This window comes from Taudactylus pleione, unplaced genomic scaffold (genome assembly GCF_031769625.1).
Source record: "Taudactylus pleione unplaced genomic scaffold, aTauple2 ptg000081l, whole genome shotgun sequence".
Lineage (NCBI taxonomy): Eukaryota > Metazoa > Chordata > Amphibia > Anura > Myobatrachidae > Taudactylus > Taudactylus pleione.
Genome location: NW_028284483.1, coordinates 3672226 through 3697438, shown reverse-complemented (window position 1 = coordinate 3697438; position 25213 = coordinate 3672226). Strand labels below are relative to the sequence as shown.

General features: G+C 44.8%; 1 protein-coding gene across 1 annotated transcript in view; it reads right to left on the bottom strand.

Annotated features, from left to right (window-relative positions):
• The window catches only part of SMC6 (structural maintenance of chromosomes 6), a 166428-nt gene that overhangs the window by 136024 nt on the left and 5191 nt on the right, over positions 1-25213 (bottom strand). The window contains exons 2-6 of the mRNA XM_088468145.1: positions 20538-20671; positions 11713-11830; positions 10835-10940; positions 8872-9008; positions 11-72 (exon numbers count right to left, since the gene is read on the bottom strand). Coding sequence (XP_088324271.1) covers positions 11-72; positions 8872-9008; positions 10835-10940; positions 11713-11830; positions 20538-20651 — 537 coding nt within the window. The 5' untranslated portion in view covers positions 20652-20671. The remainder of the gene's footprint in view (positions 1-10; positions 73-8871; positions 9009-10834; positions 10941-11712; positions 11831-20537; positions 20672-25213) is intronic.

The following is a 25213-nucleotide window of genomic DNA, read 5'->3' as shown; positions in this document are numbered from 1 at the left end:
ACAAAATTACCTGTATGTTAAAATGATCAAGGATTGCTGTAAGTTCATCCTTCTTAGAGGAAACCAAAGATCCTGTCGGGGGAAAAATAAGGAGAGTTATGGTAAAACTTACCCTTGTTAACTCTCATTCTTCGAAGTCCATAGGCTCCACAGGGGAGACAATGGGGTGTAGGTAGGACTTGGAGGACCGGACACCAACGCAAAGCTTTTTATTCCCAGGATGCTCCGGTCCTTCCCCATATACTCCGCCCACAACTCAGTTATGTCAACAAGCCAAAGGCAGGAGCAGGATAGGAGAGAAGGAAGACTAGTACACTGAGGAATCACACTCTCACACAGAGAAAAAAACAAGTGACCAAGAGAAGAAACCCATAGTAGCCAGGTGCATCAGGGCGGGTGCCCTGTGAACCCTATAGACTTCGAAGAGAGAGAGTGAACAAAGTTAAGATTTACCATAACTCTACTTTTCTTCTTCAGGGTCCATAGGACACCACAGGGGAGACAATGGGGATCTCCCAAAGCAGTTGTTCAAGGGCAGGGACGCTCCTGAGCGGAGAGGAGAACCCGGCGCCCGAAGGAAGCATCCTGAGAGGCAAATGTATCAAAGGCATAGAGAACCTAAGAAAGGTGTGGACAGAAGACTACGTAGCCAACTTGCATAGTTGTTTAGCAGAGGCGCCACGCCGGGCTGCCCACGAGGGACCCACAGAGCGAGCAGAATGAGCAGATACTGTAGCTGGCACAGGAAGGCCAGTCTGCGTGTAAGCCTGTGAGATAGTCATGCAAATCCATCTGGACAGTCTGTTTGATAGCTGGCCATCACTTCTTATGGAATCCATATAAGATGAAGAGGGAGTCAGATTTCCTGATGGCACTAGTACGGTCCACGTAAATCTTTAGAGCATGGACCACATCCAAAGAGGCCTCACCTGCCAAGAGGTCTGGTGATTGAAAGGCCAGAACCGCAATTTCCTCATTAATGTGGGGAAGCAAGCCCGGGCACGTTCTAAGAACAGCCCTGTCCTGAAGATTAAAAAGTGGGAGAGACGTGAAAAGCTCCCCTAAATCCGATACCCCACCGGCAGATGCTATAGCCAGAAGAAACAGTCTTCGCAGTGAGCCACTGATTCCAAAGGTTCGACTGGAAGTTCCTGAAGTGCATGGAGAACCACTGACTGTATACAATCGGGAAGCCGGCTGCCTTAATACCAGCAGCCGGCTTCCCGACTGTCATATCCCGGCGAGGGTGATATGCAGGGCGTCTAGATGTAGACGCCTGACATTTCCCCGACGCCGGGAGACCGGCGCCCGGCATCCCGATTGTAGGGGTGCCGGGTGCCCCAAGCAGACAGCTGCGGGGGGGGGGGGGGGGTTTAGGACACCCGGGGGGGAATTAGGGTTAGGCACCCCCCCGGGAGGTTTAGAGTTAGGCTAGGGGGAGGGAGGGTCAGGGTTAGGGACCCCCGGGGGGACTTGGGTTTAGGCAGCGGGGAAGGGGGGGGGATTAATGTTAGGCACTTGGGGTGGGGGGGGGAGAGGTTAGGGTTAGGAACTCCTAAGGAGGGTTAGGTTAGTCATTACTTACCTATCGGCGATCGGGATTTCCGGTTTACGAGCTCTGATCATTGTCTGGACCACAGAGCTAGAAAATACCTTAGACCTTAGGAGGGGTGTCTCAAGAGCAGAGCCGTTAAAAATAGGCACGCCAGGTTCGGATGTAGACAGGGACCCAGAGACAACAGGTCTGGTCGTAGAGGAAGTTGAAGAGAAACGTCTATGGAGAGACTTTGAAGGTCAGAGTACAAATGGTGCCTGGGCTAAGCTGGAGCTACCAACAGGACTGTGCCCCCTTCCTGTTTGAACTTCCGAAGAACTCGAGGAAGAAGGGATATTGGAGGGAAGAGATATGCCAAATGGAAGGTCCAGCTCACAGATAATGCGTCCACGAAGCCCGTGTTGTGGTCCCTTGTCCTGGCTCCACACACTGGAAGTTTGGGGTTGTGTCTTGAGGTCATGAGATCCACATCTGTTATTTCCCATTTGTCCATCAGAAGCTGAAAGACTTCTGGATGTAGAGACCACTCTCCTGCATGCACGTCGTGACGGCTTAGGAAGTCCGCTTCCCAATTGAAAATTCCTGGAATGAACACTGCAGAGATGGCATTCGATCCATGTGAGAATGCGGGACACTTCTGCCATTGCTGCTCGACTTCGAGTGCCTCCCTGGTGATTGAGGTAGGCCACTGCCATGGCGTTGTCGGACTGTACTTGTACTGGCCTGCTCTGAATGATATCCTGAGTCAGAGCTCTGTAGATGGCTCGGAGTTCTAGGATGTTTATTGGTAAAACCGCCTCGGCTGTAGTCCAGCGGCCCTGGAAGGAGTGTTGGCCGGTCACCAGGCCCCATTACGGAAACTTGCATCCTGGTTAGGAGTACCCAGTCCGGGATCCAAAAGGGGCATCCCTTGTTCAAGTGGGACATATGTAGCCACCATGCCAGAGACAGGCGAACCTCTGGGGAGAGGCTCATCATCTGGGATATGAGCAGATGAAGCAGCTCTGAGCGAACGCCACCATATCAAAGGTGGACACATGGATCCAAGGGTCTGCACTGCATAGTGAATTGACACTCGGCGACTATATGTAGTAGCCTGCGCACCCGTAGCTCTAACAGCGAGATCTTGTCTGCAGTTAGGAAAATCCTCTGAACCTGCAGAGTCCAGGTCTCCCAGATGAACCAAATTTTTTGAGAAGGTGTCAAGGAAGACTTTTTCCAGTTGATTAGCCAACCATGCGTTTGTAGAAAGGCAATGCTCATCTGTAGATAGCAGTGAAAAAGTTCTGGGGAGCTAGCCAAATATGGGAGCAGTCTGATCCCTTGACGACGAAGACAGGCCGTCATAGCTGCCATGATCTTGGTAAAGACCCAAGAAGCAGTGGAAAGGTCAAAAGGCAGAGCCTGAAATTGGTAATGTTGCTGTAGTATAGCAAACCAGAGATATTGTTGATGAGAAGGCGCTATATAGGTACATATATATCGCCTATGTAGGTAGCTATGTAGGTAAGCGTCCTGAATGTCCAGAGACCCCATAAACTCTCCAAGTTCCTTAGCCAGGATAATAGAGCGGAGGCTTTCCATACGAAACCTGGGTACTCTGAGAAACTTGTTCACAGACTTGACGTTAAGGATAGGCCGATGAGACCCATTTGGCTTTTGAACTAAGAAAAGGGTAGAATAATAGCCCTTCCCTTGCTGAAATAAGTACTCCTGTGAGCTGTAAGGACTGAATGGTCTTTTGGAGCAGAATGGCCTTACTTGGGTCCGATGGAGGGCCTGTGCAAAATAATTACTAGGGGGGGGGGGGGTCACCTCAGGAATGAGAGGGCATATCAGTGGGAGACCACTTCTCTTACCCAGGCGTCTGTTGTGGTCTGACGCCAGAACTGGGCGAATTGAAGTCGGCCTCCCACCCTAGGGAGAGGTCCGCCCCATCAGGTTGAAGGCTTGTCCTCAGATTTGGTAGGTGGACGTCTAGAAGCCCAGGTCTGTTTGGTCCTAGGCTTGGAGGCCTTAGTTGATGCTTGACCTTTAATTTTTCCTTGAAGACGAAAAGGACCGAAAGGATGAAATCCGAGGCATCGCATTGTATGCAGAGGACAGGAACGCCGTCTTGTAAGCTGCCAAGGTAGTCACAATCTTCTCCAACTCTGGGCCAAACAGGATATCCCTAGAATAAGGCAGAGATTCCAAAGGCTTTTTAAAGCCCGAATCTGTCTTCCATGAGCAACGCCAAACAATACGGCGGGCTACTACAGAAGTGGTGAGATGCCTTGGAGGCTAGGAGAGCCGTATCCATAGCTGCTTCACCAAAATAGGAGGCTGCATCTCCAATGTGAGATACATAGGACAGATGTTCCCTCGAAGCATCAGAGGGAAATGCATCTTCTAGGGGCTCTGCCCAACTCTCAATGGCTTTTGCCACCCAGGCCGTAGCCCTAGCAGGATGAGCAATAGCTCCTGTAAGAGAGTATATAGATTTTAGGCAAGCTTCCATCCTTCAGGGAGGTTGCAGTATGGATAGGCAAGGTAGCATTCTTGACCAGGCGTGTCATGTGGGAATCCACTGCTGCGGGAACTTCCTATTTAGTACAATCAGTAGTGGGAAGAGGGTAAAAGGAAGTTAAACGAACGTTTTGGCAGCTGAAATCGTTAACTGGGCATATTCCATGCTTCATTCATATGATCAGATAGCTGATCAGAGTGAGGAAACTCTAGTAAAACTACCTTTTGTCGTTGAAAGAGTGGCTTTAGGAACGGGTTCTGTCTCTTCTATTTGAAGAATAGATTTTACAGCTCTCACAAGTGCAGGTATATTCAATTTAGAGAGGGGTTCCTCGTCTGCCGAGGGGGAGTCAGAATGAGAGAGAACTGCATCTTCTGCCTCTCCAGATGTTAACTCAGAATCTGATAGCTGGGTGGACTGGGAAGATAACACAGCACACTTAGTAGGTTTACTAGGTAAGGGTCTCTCATTTGTTGAAAGGCTGTAGAGGTATCCGCCAGACTCTGCACGGAGGTAGAAAGTAAATCTACCCATGGTCTATCCATAGCTGCAAGAATAATGTAACACAATTTGACATAGTTCAGCAAGCAACCCAGATGTATGTGTAATATGGCACAGTGTAGTGCACAACAGCGATATATAGTATGTGTTAGCCCTCACAAATATAGGGAGATGTGAGGTACAATGAACCCCCTATACCTTAGTATGCCAGGGTTATAGTAGAATAAAGGGAAAGGTATACGCTGACAGTAATAGGAAACTGCCCTGCGCCAGTTTGTAATGCCCTGGTGGTCTAGTGGAGTCCCGGACGAAGTGGTGTTCACATCAGCGCCTCCGGTCTGTCTCCTGAGACCGGAGGCAAGACTGCGCATAGACGCGGATCGCAAACCAGCTCGGAACAGTCTTACCTGAGCCCTTGAGTCCCGACTGCAGTCTGGGGTCCGGGGAGCCTTGCTAGCTAGGTCCCCCTCAGAGCCCCGCCGGGAGTACCTAGCAGAGGGCTGGTGTCACGGCGCTGCGGAGGGGTGATGAAGCAGTGCAGAAAACCAAAGGACTGTCTCGCGCTGCTGCTCAGTAGTAAAATAAATGAAAATAAAAGTAAATCATAAAAATAAGCTTGGGCTGCTTAATAGCAGCCCCACTGTTAAACCGGTGACCAGCTCCTGCCGGACACCAATAAAACTGAGTTGCCGTCAGGCGTGGGTGGGGTATAGGGGGAAGGACCGGAGCATCCTGGGATTGAAAAGCTTTGCTGTTGGTGTCCGGTCCTGCAAGTCCCACCTGTGGAGCCCTATGGACCCTGAAGAAAAAAAAAAGAATACTCATATCAAACACCACAACCTTTGCACTAGCGGGCCGCCCTATGTACAGACATGGACACGGTCATATAGGGACTACGTCAGACTCCACCCACAAACAGACATAAGAGACTCCCAATCCCTCTAATCCATGCAACCACTAATAATGCATTAAGTTTATCACAATAGCTGCACATTTAAGTTGATTTTGTTTAGTCCTATACAATAGTAGGTGGTGTCAGTAGTATGTACAGTATTGTGATTTGGCAAATATGATCAAAAATAAACAAATATGCAAACTCAGTTTCCCTAAAATGTGTCCTCTAATAAGTCAGACATGTTACATACAGGAGTAAATGTGTATCCAACATAGTAATTACCTCACTGCTGTTCATTATGGGGGGCTCCATGATTCTTCCTCAGCATTCAGCAAAGGTCACACAGACCCAGCAGCAGCAGGCGCTGCCTCATTCACATGCATCCCTCCCATGAGGCTGCTGCTGATCTCCTCCACCAATCAGAGAAGCATGTGATGAGCTCCACCAATCAGAGCTCAGCACATGCCTCTCTGACCTTTAGTAGTGTCTCATGGGACTTATCCAGCAATGCACTGCACTTGTGCACTGCGTGTGCCCCGATGCTCAATCCCTACATGTAGCTGTGGCCTCTCTCAGATGTTGTGAGATTGTTCCGGAGCCTGTGTACATCACACTTATAATCCCTAAACGGATGATATAATCTTGCCTTATTTGTCATCACATACTATTTCATCTATTAATCTTTTGTGGTATTAAAACCCAAGTGAGAGACCACGTTGGCAATTTCTGTGTGACAAAGCCTGTGTTTTTCATCATCGACTCAGAGATGGCGCCTGTGTGGTATACGGTTTCATGTATTAGTGCCCGAATATGGTAAAAGAAAGGACCTGTCAGCAATACAGTAATAGTAGCTTAGTCACACAATAATAGTAGCTTAGTCACACAATAATAGTAGCTTAGTCACACAGTAATAGTAGCTTAGTCACACAGTAATAGTAGCTTAGTCACACAGTAATAGTAGCTTAGTCACACAGTAATAGTAGCTTAGTCACACAATAATAGTAGCTTAGTCACACAATAATAGTAGCTTAGTCACACAATAATAGTAGCTTAGTCACACAGTAATAGTAGCTTAGTCACACAATAATAGTAGCTTAGTCACACAGTAATAGTAGCTTAGTCACACAGTAATAGTAGCTTAGTCACACAATAATAGTAGCTTAGTCACACAATAATAGTAGCTTAGTCACACAGTAATAGTAGCTTAGTCACACAATAATAGTAGCTTAGTCACACAATAATAGTAGCTTAGTCACACAGTAATAGTAGCTTAGTCACACAATAATAGTAGCTTAGTCACACAGTAATAGTAGCTTAGTCACACAATAATAGTAGCTTAGTCACACAATAATAGTAGCTTAGTCACACAGTAATAGTAGCTTAGTCACACAATAATAGTAGCTTAGTCACACAATAATAGTAGCTTAGTCACACAGTAATAGTAGCTTAGTCACACAGTAATAGTAGCTTAGTCACACAATAATAGTAGCTTAGTCACACAATAATAGTAGCTTAGTCACACAATAATAGTAGCTTAGTCACACAGTAATAGTAGCTTAGTCACACAATAATAGTAGCTTAGTCACACAATAATAGTAGCTTAGTCACACAATAATAGTAGCTTAGTCACACAATAATAGTAGCTTAGTCACACAATAATAGTAGCTTAGTCACACAATAATAGTAGCTTAGTCACACAATAATAGTAGCTTAGTCACACAGTAATAGTAGCTTAGTCACACAGTAATAGTAGCTTAGTCACACAGTAATAGTAGCTTAGTCACACAGTAATAGTAGCTTAGTCACACAGTAATAGTAGCTTAGTCACACAATAATAGTAGCTTAGTCACACAATAATAGTAGCTTAGTCACACAATAATAGTAGCTTAGTCACACAGTAATAGTAGCTTAGTCACACAGTTATAGTAGCTTAGTCACACAGTAATAGTAGCTTAGTCACACAATAATAGTAGCTTAGTCACACAGTTATAGTAGCTTAGTCACACAGTAATAGTAGCTTAGTCACACAGTAATAGTAGCTTAGTCACACAGTAATAGTAGCTTAGTCACACAATAATAGTAGCTTAGTCACACAGTAATAGTAGCTTAGTCACACAGTAATAGTAGCTTAGTCACACAATAATAGTAGCTTAGTCACACAATAATAGTAGCTTAGTCACACAATAATAGTAGCTTAGTCACACAATAATAGTAGCTTAGTCACACAGTAATAGTAGCTTAGTCACACAGTAATAGTAGCTTAGTCACACAGTAATAGTAGCTTAGTCACACAATAATAGTAGCTTAGTCACACAATAATAGTAGCTTAGTCACACAATAATAGTAGCTTAGTCACACAGTAATAGTAGCTTAGTCACACAATAATAGTAGCTTAGTCACACAGTAATAGTAGCTTAGTCACACAGTAATAGTAGCTTAGTCACACAATAATAGTAGCTTAGTCACACAATAATAGTAGCTTAGTCACACAATAATAGTAGCTTAGTCACACAATAATAGTAGCTTAGTCACACAATAATAGTAGCTTAGTCACACAATAATAGTAGCTTAGTCACACAATAATAGTAGCTTAGTCACACAGTAATAGTAGCTTAGTCACACAGTAATAGTAGCTTAGTCACACAATAATAGTAGCTTAGTCACACAATAATAGTAGCTTAGTCACACAGTAATAGTAGCTTAGTCACACAGTAATAGTAGCTTAGTCACACAGTAATAGTAGCTTAGTCACACAATAATAGTAGCTTAGTCACACAGTAATAGTAGCTTAGTCACACAGTAATAGTAGCTTAGTCACACAATAATAGTAGCTTAGTCACACAATAATAGTAGCTTAGTCACACAATAATAGTAGCTTAGTCACACAATAATAGTAGCTTAGTCACACAATAATAGTAGCTTAGTCACACAATAATAGTAGCTTAGTCACACAATAATAGTAGCTTAGTCACACAGTAATAGTAGCTTAGTCACACAGTAATAGTAGCTTAGTCACACAATAATAGTAGCTTAGTCACACAATAATAGTAGCTTAGTCACACAGTAATAGTAGCTTAGTCACACAATAATAGTAGCTTAGTCACACAATAGTAGCTTAGTCACACAATAATAGTAGCTTAGTCACACAATAATAGTAGCTTAGTCACACAGTAATAGTAGCTTAGTCACACAATAATAGTAGCTTAGTCACACATGTGAGTAGCACACAGTGACCCATCCAGGCTCTACCATTTAGCAGTGTAGCAAAAGTTATGTTTTGGTTATTGTTTTCTCAGTTATGTAAGGTAGAGCAGTGGGCAGTAGGAGGGCTATTACACAAGCCTCTGCCCGTATCATATACATTAGCTGTGCCCTGCCTGCCATACAATCACATTTATGGCTACCATTTACCTGTAGAACTTTTCAGTTTGTAACTGCGACTGCCATCCGTAGTGAAATGCTGCTGCACGATAATGGAATCTCCGTACACCTCGGGTTTGAACGCATCGTGTCCTCTGTTCCGCAACGTAATGGAAACATCTGCAGAACTGAAACCAAGAGTGACCATTAGCCATAGGTAAGAAGAAGTCAGACAGTTGGCTGTTGCGTTATGCTGGGTACACACTAAACGACGTGTACCCAGCAGCGGGATGACGCGATGGGGGCGATACATGCATTTAGCAGCATGGCGTTGCTCACTGCATCATGTGCAGCACAGCAGATGGGACGATGCGATGAACGACCCGGGTGTACACACTATGCGATACACACAATATATTGTTCCCATCGGAGTGGGAACGATATATGATACAATGGATCGCTTAGTGTGTACTCAGCTTAAGGGACACATAGCGGTGAGACATGCAGATACAATATCACAAGTGCTCTTTCCATGATGGTCAGAGCACTGCCATGATGGTCAGAGCACTGCCATGATGGTCAGAGCACTGCCATGATGGTCAGAGCACTGCCATGATGGTCAGAGCACTGCCATGAAGGTCAGAGCACTGCCATGATGGTCAGAGCACTGCCATGATGGTCAGAGCACTGCCATGATGGTCAGAGCACTGCCATGATGGTCAGAGCACTGCCCTGATGGTCAGAGCACTGCCCTGATGGTCAGAGCACTGCCCTGATGGTCAGAGCACTGCCCTGATGGTCAGAGCACTGCCCTGATGGTCAGAGCACTGCCCTGATGGTCAGAGCACTGCCCTGATGGTCAGAGCACTGCCCTGATGGTCAGAGCACTGCCCTGATGGTCAGAGCACTGCCCTGATGGTCAGAGCACTGCCCTGATGGTCAGAGCACTGCCCTGATGGTCAGAGCACTGCCATGAAGGTCAGAGCACTGCCATGAAGGTCAGAGCACTGCCATGATGGTTAGAGCACTGCCATGATGGTTAGAGCACTGCCATGATGGTTAGAGCAGTGCCATAAAGGAGAGAAAACAATGCATCACCAAGGCAAAATATGTTTCCCTGTATTAAATTGTATTGAAGTCGGATTCAGAAAATCGTCGGCGCCAGGGGCTAGAAAGGGGCACTCCTGGTTACACAAAATAATTGCAACATGTACAACATCCCAGAGATAATGAATTACAAAGGAACTATCCAAACAGCAGATGCAGCCCACACTTTCTGACGACCTCCGCAGACAGCTGTAGGATGGCTTTTTTTTTTATAACAATCAGTCTGCAAAAACCATGGTTAGAACATTTATCCTGCCCTATTCTTGTCATTATACAGACATCACTGAACTAGATCCTAATTTAGACATGAAACCTCTATTACAATGCTATGTTAATGATCCATGCTTGTGATCGTCGAGCACTGATCTACTTTACAGATTACCATGATAGAAAATGGCCTAATTCCGAGTTGCACACAATCCTGAATGCAGACGGAGTGATTCTTAGCAAACTGCATGAGTGAGCTGTACGGTTCTCGATCGCGTCTCACTTGCGGCAGGGTCGCGTCTCACTTGCGGCAGGGTGTCTCATAGAATAAATTTGCTGCACACAGCACTGCATCCTATTCTGAGCTGTGCATACGCAGAGATCTGTCCGGTTTTCGTTGGTTCTCCTGATCTAAGGCTGGTTTGGTCCATTAGCTGATAATAGTGATGATGGCTGATTTCCCATGCGGGGGGGGGGGGGGGGGGGGCTGTCTTTGGTGCGTTCTCACAGATGCGTCGGGAGTCACAGTATCGGCAGATTTTCACACTGGACTTCCGATCGCAGAAAGCAGACGGGTTTGTGAGCGCATTGCATGCGACCCAGAATCAGGACTAAACAGAGACATATAGCCAGCAGAAAAGGAATATTAACTTTGACAATAAATGCTTTGGCAGAACACCTGGTTACCATTATAACTTACGTCTGTCCGTCCTTCACAAATCCTTTTATTGATGAACCTCTGTTTGTGATGGCAGCTTTTCCACCCAGACCTACAATAAGAGCTGTCAAAACTGCACTTTTCCCACCTAAAGAAAAAAATAAAACTCAACACGTTATCTACAATTATGGGGCCCGGCCCACTCAAAAAAAAAAAAGCTTTGTATGAATTTGCGTTGTGGTGATCGATCTCCACCGGGTGAATAAATGTCGTGCACATTCGCACGGCATCTATTTACTATGAGGGGAGAGCTTGGGGGAAGCCCAGTACCTCTGTAAGTGCTGGGCACGCCCCCAAATGTAACTAATTGAGGGTGTGTCACAAGGACACGCCCCCTCCCTGATGTTAGTCAGGTCCAGGTATAGTTTTCAAACTAGACCACGGACAGGGGTGTCTCTGCGCGCCTCCCCTCTATCTAGAAAAGTGGGCGTGGGCAGGCTGGGAGGGGTGTGTCCTTGTGACACATCCCCTCCCTGGTCAGTCACACCTCCTTTTCGAGAGTACATAAGACTCCCTGCCCGTGGTCTAGCGGGAAACTATACCAGGACCTGACTAACATCAGGGAAACTTTCATATCACTGAGGTACCCTATATTGTACATGTAAGTGTTTTGGGATCCTCCATACTCATTATCAGGTAGATGGAGGTTAAAAATACTGTATGTAGTACACGAGATACTATGTAATCAATACTTTATCTGACACCTGGTAGGTCCTCCAAGAATCTGGTGGCTACTGCTCTAGCAGGCCAGCTGTATACCTACTGGAGGTATGAGAACAGATCTACTGATGGTATCCAAAGTGATGATTGGAAGAGGTGGCTTCACAACATAGTAAAAGTTAGTGATCCTGGAAACTTACTTCCATTGTTCCCGACAACAAAGTTGACATTTGGTCCAAATCGGAAAGGCCCAAGCATCGAATGACACATGAAGTTCTTCAGCGAAATGCTCTCAATTATTCCAACTTCAGCAGTGCTCTAGCAAAACAAAGTGACACTGAAAACTGGATCTACAAAGGCACAAGGGGGCTGATCCTCAGTTGGGGGCAAATCAAAAATAGCCAGTAACTCTGTATCTGGAACAAACCATTTAGCAAAGCAAGGGGTGCAAATACATTTATTATGTTTGCATACAGGGTAAATACGGTCTGCTTTTGCATGTAGCCCACTACTGCTGGACAGCTTTATTATACTGTCATTTATATATTTGCGTTTGTAAAACTCTGCACAGTTTACATCTGCCGCCCCTGCAGCGTGGTTTTACCAAGATGTACAGTTACTTGCTCTTTTTTTTTTTTGCTTGATTTCCAAATCAGACATAATGTTTTTAAATGTGCGTTGAGAGAATATATCAAAACCGAAATTAACTGAACAGTATTAATAAATGCTCTGCAATGGTGTCCGAAAAACTTTATTTTGTCTATACATTTGGTTCAATCCCATAGTCACATGGTAGTTGAATGGATAAAAACACTAGGGTCGTATTTGCAGATCCGTAACCAGACAAGGGGGTATATTTCCTAAACAGAGGCTTTTCAAAGCTGCCGATTGTCAGCAGTTCTGTCCGTGGGATTTAAAACTGCAATATCCTTAAATGCAAAAACACTTCTGGTTTTGCATTTGGTTTATTGAGTACCCCATAGTGTGTTGTCAAACTAGCGCAGAGTTTCTCAATTCCTATACTCAGAGAACGCTAACAGTGCATCTTATCCTGGAGCATGGGTGCATTCATTACTGAGTAACAGATTTTAAAAGATCCACAGTTGATACTAATTATTTCACTTGTGATTCTGTGAGGAGACTCAGAAAACTTGCACTGCTAGGTTGCCTTGAGAACCGGAGTTAAGAAACACTGCACTACCGGGCTTCCAACTAAAGAAAAATATTCTTATCATTAGTGTCAGGTGGTTTTAAAATATGGCAGAAAAAACAGTGGTGCAGGGCTCACCGCCGATGAATAGGGGAGTACTCACAGAGAGAGGAGAGCTTGGGGGCGTGCCCGGCACATCCGTAAGTGCCTGGCACACCCCCAAGAGAGATGAAAAGAGGGCGTGTCTTAAATGATCTCAGCCACACGAGTAAGTGCAGTTACGGTAGCTCTGGACTCGCCTATGTGGCTGCGTACATAAATCTTACCCCTTTCACATCGCAAACCCGGCTCTGACTCGGGATTTTGAAGCCGGGTCGGATTTGGCTGTGACCCGGGTCAGACACCTTTCAAACTGAACCTTAGACATTGGTTATTGCCTGGTTGGCCCCGTTCAAACTGAACCTGGGTCTACCCTGTAAAACCCTATGGATGTCATTAAAAATTTACTTTTTCAGGCTCACAAAGATAAGATTACAAAAGGGAACACAAGGGAGGGGTGGGGACTGCTCCCATGACTGCAGGAATCATGGTTGATGGATTACCACTGTGTAGCCCTGGGTTCATGAGTGTTTGTGCTTTATTGCTGTTTGATTCAGCAAGTGAGAGCATGAAGCAGCTTCTGGCAGCGTACTGTACATTTCACTTCTTCATTACTCTGTAATGACAGTAGTAGTAGTAGTAATAACCCCCTTCAGACTGCCGGAATGCTGCCTCTGCTGTAGTCTGCAGTGTGCTGCCTGTGTGTCTGGCTGCTGACATCAAGTGTGACCCAGGAACATCCAATCAGCGTTGTTTGCTGAGTCCAGGGTTGGATAACCCAGGTTGGGCCCGTTCACACTGCACATCAACCCGGCTTGTTCCCGAGTTCAACTATGGTCGATTGCAGGATTGAAATGCAAGTCGCCGAATCCGGCAATTTTTCTGTTGGCGTGTTCACACTGCACCTCGACCCGACAATATACCGGGTTACTTATGCGATGTGAAAGAGGTATCAGCGAGTTTGGGGAAGATCGGGCTACAAGGACAGCGAGGTGAGGTACCAATGTCAGCGTTTCCAAGCCAATGCAATGGAATTTCCCTTCACTCGCAGCTAACTGAGCACTAGTCATTACTACACATTTGTGTGTTGCTGGTAAAATAACGTATAGGGCGATTCTCCAGAATGTGAACATAAACTACAAAAAATTTAATTTCACTAACCAGCAATTTGTTTATATTTATTAAATGTACACATTCCAAAGTATAAGAACCTACTCTGATTTACCTCTAAGCTACATTTTAGATTTTAATTACACCAATGTAGAAGTTACAAATCATAAAATACAATCGTTAATTATAACTAAGTTTTCACAGCACACTGTTCTGTAATTGGTACGGTTTGGAGGTACCTTATCTTTGTTCATTCTACCCAATATGCGGTATTTCCAAATTAAATATGAAACCTGCCATATAGCTTAAATATGCACAGAAATATTAACATGTAAATATGCTAAGCAGCTCCGTCCTGTGCATCACTGTGAGGGGCAACATTTTCATATTGTACTAATAATAATCACAAAACAAAACCACCACAGCTCATCTTTGTAGTCTGAATATGTAACTAAAATCCATAAACAAATTAAGATAATTGTTTATATTTGCTCTAAAATAGAGAAAAACAAAAAGTGTCCCATGCATCACACAAATCAAACAAAGAGCCGAATTCAATTAGCGGCGAAAACGGACGTTTTTTCGCCAAAAAAAGGGCGATATTTGTGCAATAAAACAGGAGAAAACGCAATTGGCAAAAAAAACTGGAGAAAAGGTTTTCTCCATCCCAGACTAGGTGAAAAAAAATGCAAAAACCTTATTTTTGTCTAAAAATGTGGGGATTTCTTTCAGAACCCTTTGGCACAGCCCCCCAATGATAAATGACCCCCCCAAAAAAATTGTAAGTTGTGCACTTTGGCGAAAAACGACCACGCAAATTTAGGTGAAAAAATAAAAATAAAAACCGTTGAAAATGATAGGAAGCTATTTTTTTTGAGGAAACTACTGTTCCACGTAAATTGGGGGTACGTTAAAATGGGTGCAAGTATATTTTTGTGTCGTACAAATGCAATCTTAAAAACCGTAAGAAAACCGCCTGCTGCGACCGCGTGCGATGTTTAAAATACTTCACACATCTATACCGTCCCCTGAAAAATCAGACCCAATGCATTAAAACCATTTTCAACTTTTTTTTTTACCCAAAATTTTCGCGGTCATTTTATGCCAATTGCGTTTTTACCTGTTATTTGGCAAAAATATCGCATTTTTTTGCCGAAAAACGTCTTTTTTCGCCGCTAATTGAATACGGCCCTAAATCTGGGAAGTAGCAATACAGGTACCCTCTTGCATTTGCAACTTCTGGAGGCTGCATCTTTCTTACAATGTTGTCCTGGGTGTAAAACACCTTATCCTCCTGTGTTGGCCATGTACACTGTTTAGTTCTCCCGTCCTGAATGATTACTGAAACTTCAACTTCAGGCCCAATAACCTGAAGGGGTTAGGGGGTTACAGGAGGGGCTGCTACATCTAGAGAATAGAGATATAAGGAACATGGAGGTTTCAAGGGGGAGGGAGGGGTGTCACACTTCTAAAAGTGATTTATTCCCTGTACAGTCCTATATGTGACACACGGACATTTTTGTTGAGTTCATGTTGGACTTCTGCCTGATATTGAATCCAGAAGTCCAGACAGTCACTATGTGGGGATGGGAGTGTATGTGCTCTGATTGGCTGAGTGACAGTATGTGATGCATCACTCAGCCAATAGGAGCACAGCAGACACTGCTGAGGAGTTCCTGCACTAATCAGGAATCTCCTCAGCGTTACAGCAGGGCAGCCCACTGGGCGCAGCTCAGCAGCGGGCGGAGTTACAGAGCAGAGGTGTGGCACCCCACCAATACCCTGTGTTCCTACCCACGCTGATGTGCCCCTATAAAAATATAAAGTATTAATTTGACTCCTGCCATTATCTAATATAGGGCATGATTTAACTGGTTTCATTAAGGTTCAGAGACTTTTTGCACTGCCCCTTTAGCGGTGCTGGACGTTAGGGGACCAGTGAGTACTGTAGGAGGCTCAAGGATATGAATTAGAGAAAAACGGCAATTGGTGGCTGCACTGTGGTGAGGTCACTGCCAGTGGGAGCAAAGCTGTACATTGTGTTGGTTTCACCGGATTCCCAGTGGTATTTCCCAGTGACCGGAGGGCTTCTCCCTTGACAGGCCCTCGGTGGGCTGCAGAAGAAGGTATCCAATCAGTTGGGGAGAGCAATGGCTACAGATAAAGAGGACATCTTGTCAGCCCTCAGGTATCAGCTGGAGCCAGCGTTAGTGTATGGTACAGGTCGGTAGCCCTGCATTACTATCCACACACAGCCCAAGTCCATATTAGAAAGGGACAACGGCAGAGACAGTATAACCCTTTAGCTGAACAAAGCATAGGGCCTGATTCAGAGCCGGACGCTCTGACCAGAGCGCTCGCTCTGAATCAGGGCCCACCTCCATAAATATGGAGCGTCCTCCTGGACGCTCGTATAGCTGTGGGTCACCACCCACAGCATATACGAGCATGCAGGATGATGGTCGCGATGGTCTTGACCATCGCGACCATCGCCACTGTGAGCAGAAGCCTGCGGTTGAGTTTTTCAACCGCAGGGCCAGGAGTGATTTTGGCTCTATCAGAGCCAAAATCACTCCCACTGACATCAATAGTGATGTCAGTGGGGCCGGCTTCTGACGGTAGGCGTTCCCTTGGGAACGCCTCCGTCTCGCAGGCACGCCCACCAAAGGGGGCGTGCTGTCAATCAACATCGACAGCACGCCCCCTTTGATCAGACACAACGAGCGAAGGAAAGTCCTTCGCTCGTCGCGTCTCGCGCATGCGCACGACGGAGCTCCCTCCGTCGTGCGCATGCGCAGTGCACACCATCGACCCACTTGCGAGCGGACAGCCGCTTGCGAGTGGGTCTGAATCAGGCCCATAGTCCCAACTATTTGCCGCTTCCCATAACAGTGTTGTTAATACCACTGAGTGAGGAGTTACTGCCATAATGTAACAGACAGTTCCTCTAATGGAGCATACACACGGTCAGATTTGTCAGATGAACGATTGAACGATTTAAACGATTGAACGATTTTTGACTGCATTAAAATGAATGGAATCGTCCAAGTCTGACTGCAAACACATCAGATGTCAGATATCGTTATCTGACCATCGGGAACGAGCATCGTTCATCGTCCAGGCATGTCAGATATGTCAGATTTTCCTTCAGATATGAACGACTGAATGATTTTTAAATCGTTATCGTTCATATCTGAAGGAAAAATCTGACCATGTGTACGCACCATAAGAGTTCCAGAAAAGACTAGAGTCAGTTTGCTGATCGCACAGAGCTAATAGCTCCGCCTTTATAGGAGGAGCCAGGACTGGGCAGTGTAATGAAAGTACCCAGTCAGTACAGAGATGATATAGTGTTCAGCCCTGACCAAGGAACAGCGCCAGAATCTTATTAACATCTTTTGAGCCATCAAACTTTCCAGTAATAATAATCTCAGAGACTTCCTGGAGCACAGTACTAATGAAACTTTGTTGCTAATGCTGGGATGTTTACAAACTAACAACTGAGATCACATCAGTGTGTTGCAGCTATTTCTATGCAAAACGAAGACACTTTAGTTCTTACTTCAGCACAGTTTAGCAAACACAGTATGTGCTGTATAACATATATAAATTGCAGGCTCCATAACTCTGATAGAGAGTCTAGAAGGAGGAAATACGTTCTGATTCATCACTTTCAATTGTCCCGTGCATCACAAGGTTTAAAAAAAATCACAACACTTCGCAGTTGTTTCATTATTTAATTTAACTTATACCAAAGCAATCTCTGAAGTACATTTAAATAGAAAATGCATTTAACAAGCATGTATCCTTTCACACTTCACAGAATTATTCATTACATTCTGTTAAGGTAGAAATATTATTTTCTATGAGTCCCGTGCATCACATTCTTTTACATTTCTTTTCCTGTTAAACTGGTCTGTTAAGAAATACAGTCAAGTGCATAAATATTGGGACATTGACAGAATTTTCATATTTTGGCCTCTATTCACCACCACAATGGCTTTGAAATGAAACAAACAAGATGTGCTTTAACTGCAGATTTTCAGATTTAATTTGCGGGTAATTACATCCAAATCAGGTGAACGGTGTAGGAATTACAATGGTTTCTATATGTGCCTCCCACTTTTTAAGGGGCCAAAAGTAATGGGACAATCAACTCAAAAGCTATTTCATGGACAGGTGTGGGCTATTCCCTCGTTATTTCATTATCAATTAAGCAGGTAAAAGGTCTGGAGTTGATTCTAGGTGTGACATTTGCATTTGGAATCAGTTGCTGTCGACTCTCAATATGAGATCCAAAGAGCTGTCACTATCAGTGAAGCAAGCCATCATTAGGCTGAAAAATCAAAACAAACCCATCAGAGAGAGCAAAAACATTAGGTGTGGCCAAATCAACTGTTTGGAACATTCTTAAAAAGAAAGAATGCATCGGAGAGCTCAGCAACACCAAAAGACCCGGAAGACCACGGAAAACAACTGTGATGGATGACAGAAGAATTATTTCCCTGGGGAAGAAAAACCCCTTCACAACAGTTGGCCAAATCCAGAACACTCTCCAGGAGGCAGGTGTATATGTATCAAAGTCAACAATCAAGAGAAGACTTCACAAGAGTGAATATAGAGGGTTTACCACAAGTTGTAAACCATTGGTGAGCCTCAAAAACAGGAAGACCAGATTAGAGTTTGCCAAACAACATCTAAAAAAGCCATTACAGTTCTGGAACAACATCCTATGGACAGATGTGAGAAAGATCAACTTGTACCAGAGTGACGGGAAGAGAAGAGTATGGAGAAGGAAAGGAACTGCTCATGATCCAAAACATACCACCTCATCAGTGAAGCATGGTGGTGGTAATGTCATGGCGTGGGCATGTATGGCTGCCAATGGAACTGGTTCCCTTGTATTTATTGATGATGTGACTGCTGACAAAAGCAGCAGAATGAATTGTGAAGTGTTTGGGCAATATTATATGCTCATATTCAGTCAAATGCTTCAAAACTCATTGGACGGCGCTTCATAGTGCAGATGGACAATGACCCAAAGCATACTGCAAAAGCAACCAAAGAGTTTTTTAAGGCTAAAAAGTGGAATGTTATGCAATGGCCAAGTCAATCCCCTGACCTGAATCCGATTGAGCATGCATTTCACTTGATGAAGACAAAACTGAAGGGAAAATGCCCCAAGAACAAGCAGGATCTGAAGACATTTGCAGTAGAGGCCTGGCAGAGCATCACCAGGGATGAAACCCAGCGTCTGGTGATGTCTATGCGTTCCAGACTTCAGGCTGTAATTGCCTGCAAAGGATTTGCAACAAAGTATTAAAAAGTGAAAGTTAGATTAAGGATTGTTTAGTTTGTCCCATTACTTTTGGCCCCTTAAAAAGTGGGAGGCACATATAGAAACCGTTGTAATTCCTACACCGTTCACCTGATTTGGATGTAATTACCCTCAAATTAAATCTGAAAGTCTGTAGTTAAAGCACATCTTGTTTGTTACATTTCAAAGCCATTGTGGTGGTGAATAGAGGCCAAAATATGAAAATTCTGTCAATGTCCCAATATTTATGCACCTGACTGTATGTGTTATATGAAAACTTAAATGCTTAGTAGCAATGCCTTACCCTATAACTTAAGACCCACTAAAATCTTGGTATTTTGGCAAAAGTTTGTCGTTTGAAATTGTGTAGCTGTCCCGTGCATCAACAGGAGAATCGCCCTATATATCATTTCTTACCAAATTCACAGGCAAATGCTAGTCAATGTCAGAATAAATAGGTTTGTGGGTGATTTTGAGCCCCAAAAAAGTAAAAGAAAATCCCCAAGCATTATGAGAAGACACCGGTTAATAGGAATCAAACGCTGACAATAGCGGCCTGTTATGCTGGGTACACACTAGCAGACAAACATAATACGGCATAGTGTATCGGCGGGTGTCTGCAGACATCATTCAGACATATCGCATCTGCCCTGCAGCACAGCCAATGCTGTTATATGGGCACACCTTGCAAATTGAAATGCCCGCCCAGGTGTGCTGATTGGTGAGACAATACACACTTGCCAATCGGCTGCTCGGTGGATAGGGTGCCCAGGTGTGTACCCAGCATAACTGTAACTATACGTTACGCTTAGCAACAACCATTGTTTAAGCTTTAACGCCTCTAGGACATAGACAATGTGATAGATGCTATAGTCAGTGTGTCTTCCACAGTAAACGTATTTGGAACAATTAGATTAGGGGGGGAGATGCAATAAGCCTTTGAGATATAAAGTGAGGGGAGATAAAGTACCAACCATTCAGCTCCTACTTAATTTTTCAAACAGCCTGTAACATGAGTTAGGAGCTGATTGGTTGGTACTTCATCGCTCTCCATAGCTTAGTACATCTAGCCCTAATGGCAGTTACACACTAGACGATATGTCGTCCAAACCGGCAGGATCAGACAACGTATCGGGCACATCGTCTAGTCTATACCGTCTACGTCGTTGACGAGTTAGCGAGGGCCATGCTGCCAAATACAGGATTGCCCCTGCCGTCACGATGTCGCTCCCGATCCTCTTGCCGATGCCGGGACCCCCGCCGGGTCCCATCACTTGCGAGATCGTGCTGGGTACACATCGTTGAATGTGTACCCAGCATAAGTGTTTAACAGACAAACCTGTACTTACAGACTGAGATTCACGTGCTGCATAGGAAGAATTACAATCCTGCTCTTCATCCGGTCTTGCTCTCTTATTATGTCCAGCGGTGCTCAGCGGACTCGATTCCTTCCTTTTACCCATTGTTGTTTAAGTTGTAAAAACTAAAGATGATAAAATTTAAAAAAAAAAAAGGAAAATTAACTAACAGCATTAACTTTTACAAACACAGATTTGACATAATACATTGGCACAGCAAAGACCTTTAGGAGGTATTCACAATTCACATTTCTACAGTTAGTTTACATTACCCATAGACAGAAACAGTGTCAATGATTAAAACTCACACTTTGAATTCAGAGTAGAGATAAGAAACTTTGGGGGAGATGTACCAAGCACTGAAAAGTGATAAAGCACCAGCCACTCAACTCCTATCATGTTACAGGCTGTGTTAGAAAAATGACAGTTAGGATCTGATTGGTTGGTAGTTTATCACTCTCCAATTTATCACTTTCCAGAGCTTAGTACATCTGCCCCTTTGTGTTTATTCTAGCACCCCGCACCTGTCACAAACCGTGCAGTTCCTCTTTTCTGCCTGGGGTGTCGCTCTCTGCTCTAGTGCTTCTACCACACTTAGCTTATGGTTGAACCTATTTCCCCTTCATCCTAAAGATCTGGAAGTGAAGTGAGTGAGGGCGGAAGTGCAGTTCCATGCCCATAAAGGCCACCAAAAGACGACATTTGTTCTCTAGCCACAGGTTTATATTCCACATGGATAGTAAGGAATGACGTTGGACAGTAACTGATGTCGTCACCGCTCGGTGAAGGGCATCTAGATACTACCCTTAGCTTATGCACCACACTGCTGAGATACAGACCAAAGCATGCACCCGGCATCCATTCACAGTGACCGTAGCGCTTGGGGTCTGCCCAGCATGACCGTAAGTGCCAGCCACGCCCCCAAAAGTGACAAAAAGGGGAGGCGTCAAAAAACACGCCCACTTTCTTGACCACGTCCCCTATTCGCCAAACCTAGAGTGAACAGTAGACACCCCAAGCAGGAAAGAGGAACTACACGGGTTGCGACAGGTGCAGGGTGCTAGAATGAACACAGAGGAGCAAATTTACTAAAGTGAGAGTTTTTAGAAGCGGAGATGTTGCCCATAGCAACCAATCAGATTCTAGCTATTATCTTCGAGAAGGTGCTAGTTTAATAGTAGTAAAAAATCTATTTAATTGGAATAAACCCTCCACTGAAACACAGCAGGTGACATACAGTATATGCTGAAACCTGATGCAACACTTGCAGCAACCTAGAAGGTGTAGCTTTCATTTCAAGAAAATTAAACAATCTGATTGAGCGCTATGGGACCATTTCTTAAAAAAAGAACAATGTACAGTAGGATGATGCACTAGGCGCAGACCCTATGGTAGCTAAACATAATATAACACTATTGCATGATCGGGACGACAATTGTATACAGTGCCTTGAAAAAGTATTCACCCCCCCCCCCTTTGCATTTTTCATGTTTTGTTGCCTCACAACCTGGAATTAAAATGGATTGTTTGAAGGTGTGCATCATTTCATTCACAGAACATGCCTACAACTGTGAAGTTGTGTTTTTTTATATTGTGAATCAAGCAACATTTAGGACAACATAACAGAAAACTTCAGCGTGCATAACTATTCACCCCCCTAAAGTCAGTACTTTGTCGAGCCACCTTTTGTGGCAATTACAGCTGCAAGTCGCTTTGGATAAGTCTCTATGAGCTTGCCACATCTTGCTCCTGGGATTTTTGCCCATTTCTCAAGGCAAAACTGCTCCAGCTCCTCCATGTCTGACCACAGATTCTCAATTGGATTGAGATCTGGGCTTTGACTAGGCCATTCCAACACATTTAAATGTTTCCCCTTAAACCACTCAAGTGTTGTTTTAGCAGTATGCTTCGGGTCATTGTCCTGCTGGAAGGTGAACCTCGGTCCCAGTCTCAAATCACGAGCAGACAAACAGGTTTTGCTCAAGAATATCCTTGTATTTAGCACCATCCATCTTTCCCTCGACTCGAATCAGTTTCCCGGTCCCTGCTGCTGAAAAACATCCCCACAGCATGATGCTGCCACCACCATGTTTCACTGTGGGGATGGTGTTCTTGGGGTAATGGGATGTGTTGGGGTTGCGCCAGACATAGCGTTTTCCTTGGTGACCGAAAAGTTAAATTTTAGTCTCATCTGACCAGAGCACCTTCCTCCATACATTTGGGGAGTCGCCCACATGCCTTTTGGCAAACTCAAATCGTGTCTTCTTATTTTTATCACTAATGGCTTTTTTCTGGCTACTCTTCCATAAAGCCCAGCTCTACGGAGTGTACGGCTTATTGTGGTCAGGTGCACAGATACACCAGTCTCTGCTGTGGAACTCTGCAGCTCCTTCAGGGTTACCTTTGGTCTCTGTGCTGCCTCTCTGATTAATGCCCTCCTTGCCCGGCCCTCTCTTAGCAGATTTGTTGTGGTACCATGTTATTTCTATTTGATGATGATGGATTTGATGGTGCTCCGGGGGATCATCAAAGATTTGGATAATTTTTTTTATAACCCAACCCAGAATTGAACTTCTCAACAACTTTGTCCCTGACTTGTTTGGAGAGCTCCTTGGTCTTCATGGTGTGATGCCTCTTGCTTAGTGGTGTTGCAGCCTCTGGGGCCTTTTAGAAAAGGTGTGTTTATACTGACAGATCATGTGACACTAAGATTCCACACAGGTGGACTTCATTTCACTAATTATGTGATTCTGAATGGAATTGGTTGCACAAGACCTTTTGAGGGGCTTCATAGCAAAGGAGGTGATTACATATGCACATGCCAATTTTCAGAATTTTATTTATAAAGATTCTTTTTTATATATATATTTTTCTCATTTCACTTCACCAAATTAGACTATTTTGTGCAGAGCCATCACATAAAATTCAGATTAAAACATTTTTTTTTTTTTACAGGTTGTAATGCAACAAAAAAGGTAAAAAACCAAGGGGGTGAATACTTTTGCAAGGTACTGTAGGTGTGTATGCTGTATCGTTGCAAGAAATTTAGCCTATAAATTGTTTATAACGCTCCTGCAACGGTCTGGATCGGGAGGTCGCATCTGTTCTGTTTAATATTTGTCAACCCAACCTCCCGATACCATAGAAGCCCGTAAACACTTTGATTTGCCTGCAGTGTGTATGGTGCTCGCAGGCAGCTGACCGGGGATCACTTTCGGGACACACTGCATGGCTGATCAGGAGAGTTTTACCCGACCTGCCTCTGATTGAAAAGGTGTGTACCGAGCGACTATGTAAAAGCCAGACCAGTATGATGGTATGCCTCACAACAACTCCAACACAGGAAGACCTTTGCTAAAGATCACATAAAGCTTTTGATGAAAGAAGTCTCAGCTCAAACACCAATTTCATGAGCATGTCCAGACAGTCAATCCAGTAAAGCGTGTACCCAGCATAAGTGTAAATAAAGTTTTGATGTTATTTTAACATATTTATATATTACACTATGGGGTCTATGACCTAAGCCTTGGAGGAAAAATAAAGTGGGCGGAGATAAAGTAAGAACCAATCAGCTCCTGTCATTTTTCAAGCACAGCCTGTAAAGTGACAGTAATGTTGGGTACACACTGGCCGACAGTGTTAATTTTAGTACCCTGCACCTGTCAGAATCCATGCAGTTCCTCTCTCCTGCCTGGGCCGACCCACTCTGCTCTGGTGCTTCTAGCACACACAGCTGATGCAACAAACTTCTGATATACAGACCAGTGTGTGCTAGAAGTACCAGAGCAGAGAACGACACCCCAGGCAGAAAGAGGAACTGCACGGGTTGTGACAGGTACAGGGTGCTAGAATGAAGTCTACAACATATCGGCCGTTCAATCGAACACTGTGCGTCTGTCAGTGTGTACCAGCGATGTGTGTGCGAACGACGTCATTCACAGACATATCACCTTGGCTGTGCTGCACAGCCAATGCCCAATAAATCTGCAGATATATTGGTGCATCGTGCTGTGTGTACGGGCAAACGCCCAATGCACTTGCTGCACGGGCAGGCGGTAATTGACAGCTCAACTCAGTTGTGACGCGACGAATCGGGCAGTCTGTATACAGAACATATGTTCTGTACAGTCTGCAGATATATCGGTCCCTTGGGTATGCAATCGGGAAGCCGACTGCCTAAATACCGGCAGCCGGCTTCCCGACTGTCATATCCCGGCAAGGTGAAATGCCGGGCGTCTAGATGTAGACGCCCGGCATTACCCCGACCCCGGGAGACCGGCGCCCCGATCGTAGTGATGCCGGGCGCCGCGAGCGGACAGCCTCGGGGGGGGGGTTAGGTTTAGGGTTCCCAGGGGGGACTTAGGGTTAGGCACCAACCCGGGAGGGTTAGGCTAGGGGGAGGGAGGGTTAGGCACCCCCGGAGGGGACTTAGGGTTAGGCATCCACCCGGGGGACTTAGGTTTAGGCAGCGGGGAAGGGGGTGGTTAGGGTCAGGCACTTAGAGGGGGGATTAGGGTTAGGCACTTGGGGAAGGAGGTTAGGGTTAGGCACCCCTAAGGAGGGTTAGGGGGGTTAGGTTAGGTTAGTAGATACTCACCTATCCACGATCGGGATTTCCAGCGATGTCGGGCTTCCGCTGCCGGGATCTCTGCTGATGTCGGGCTGCC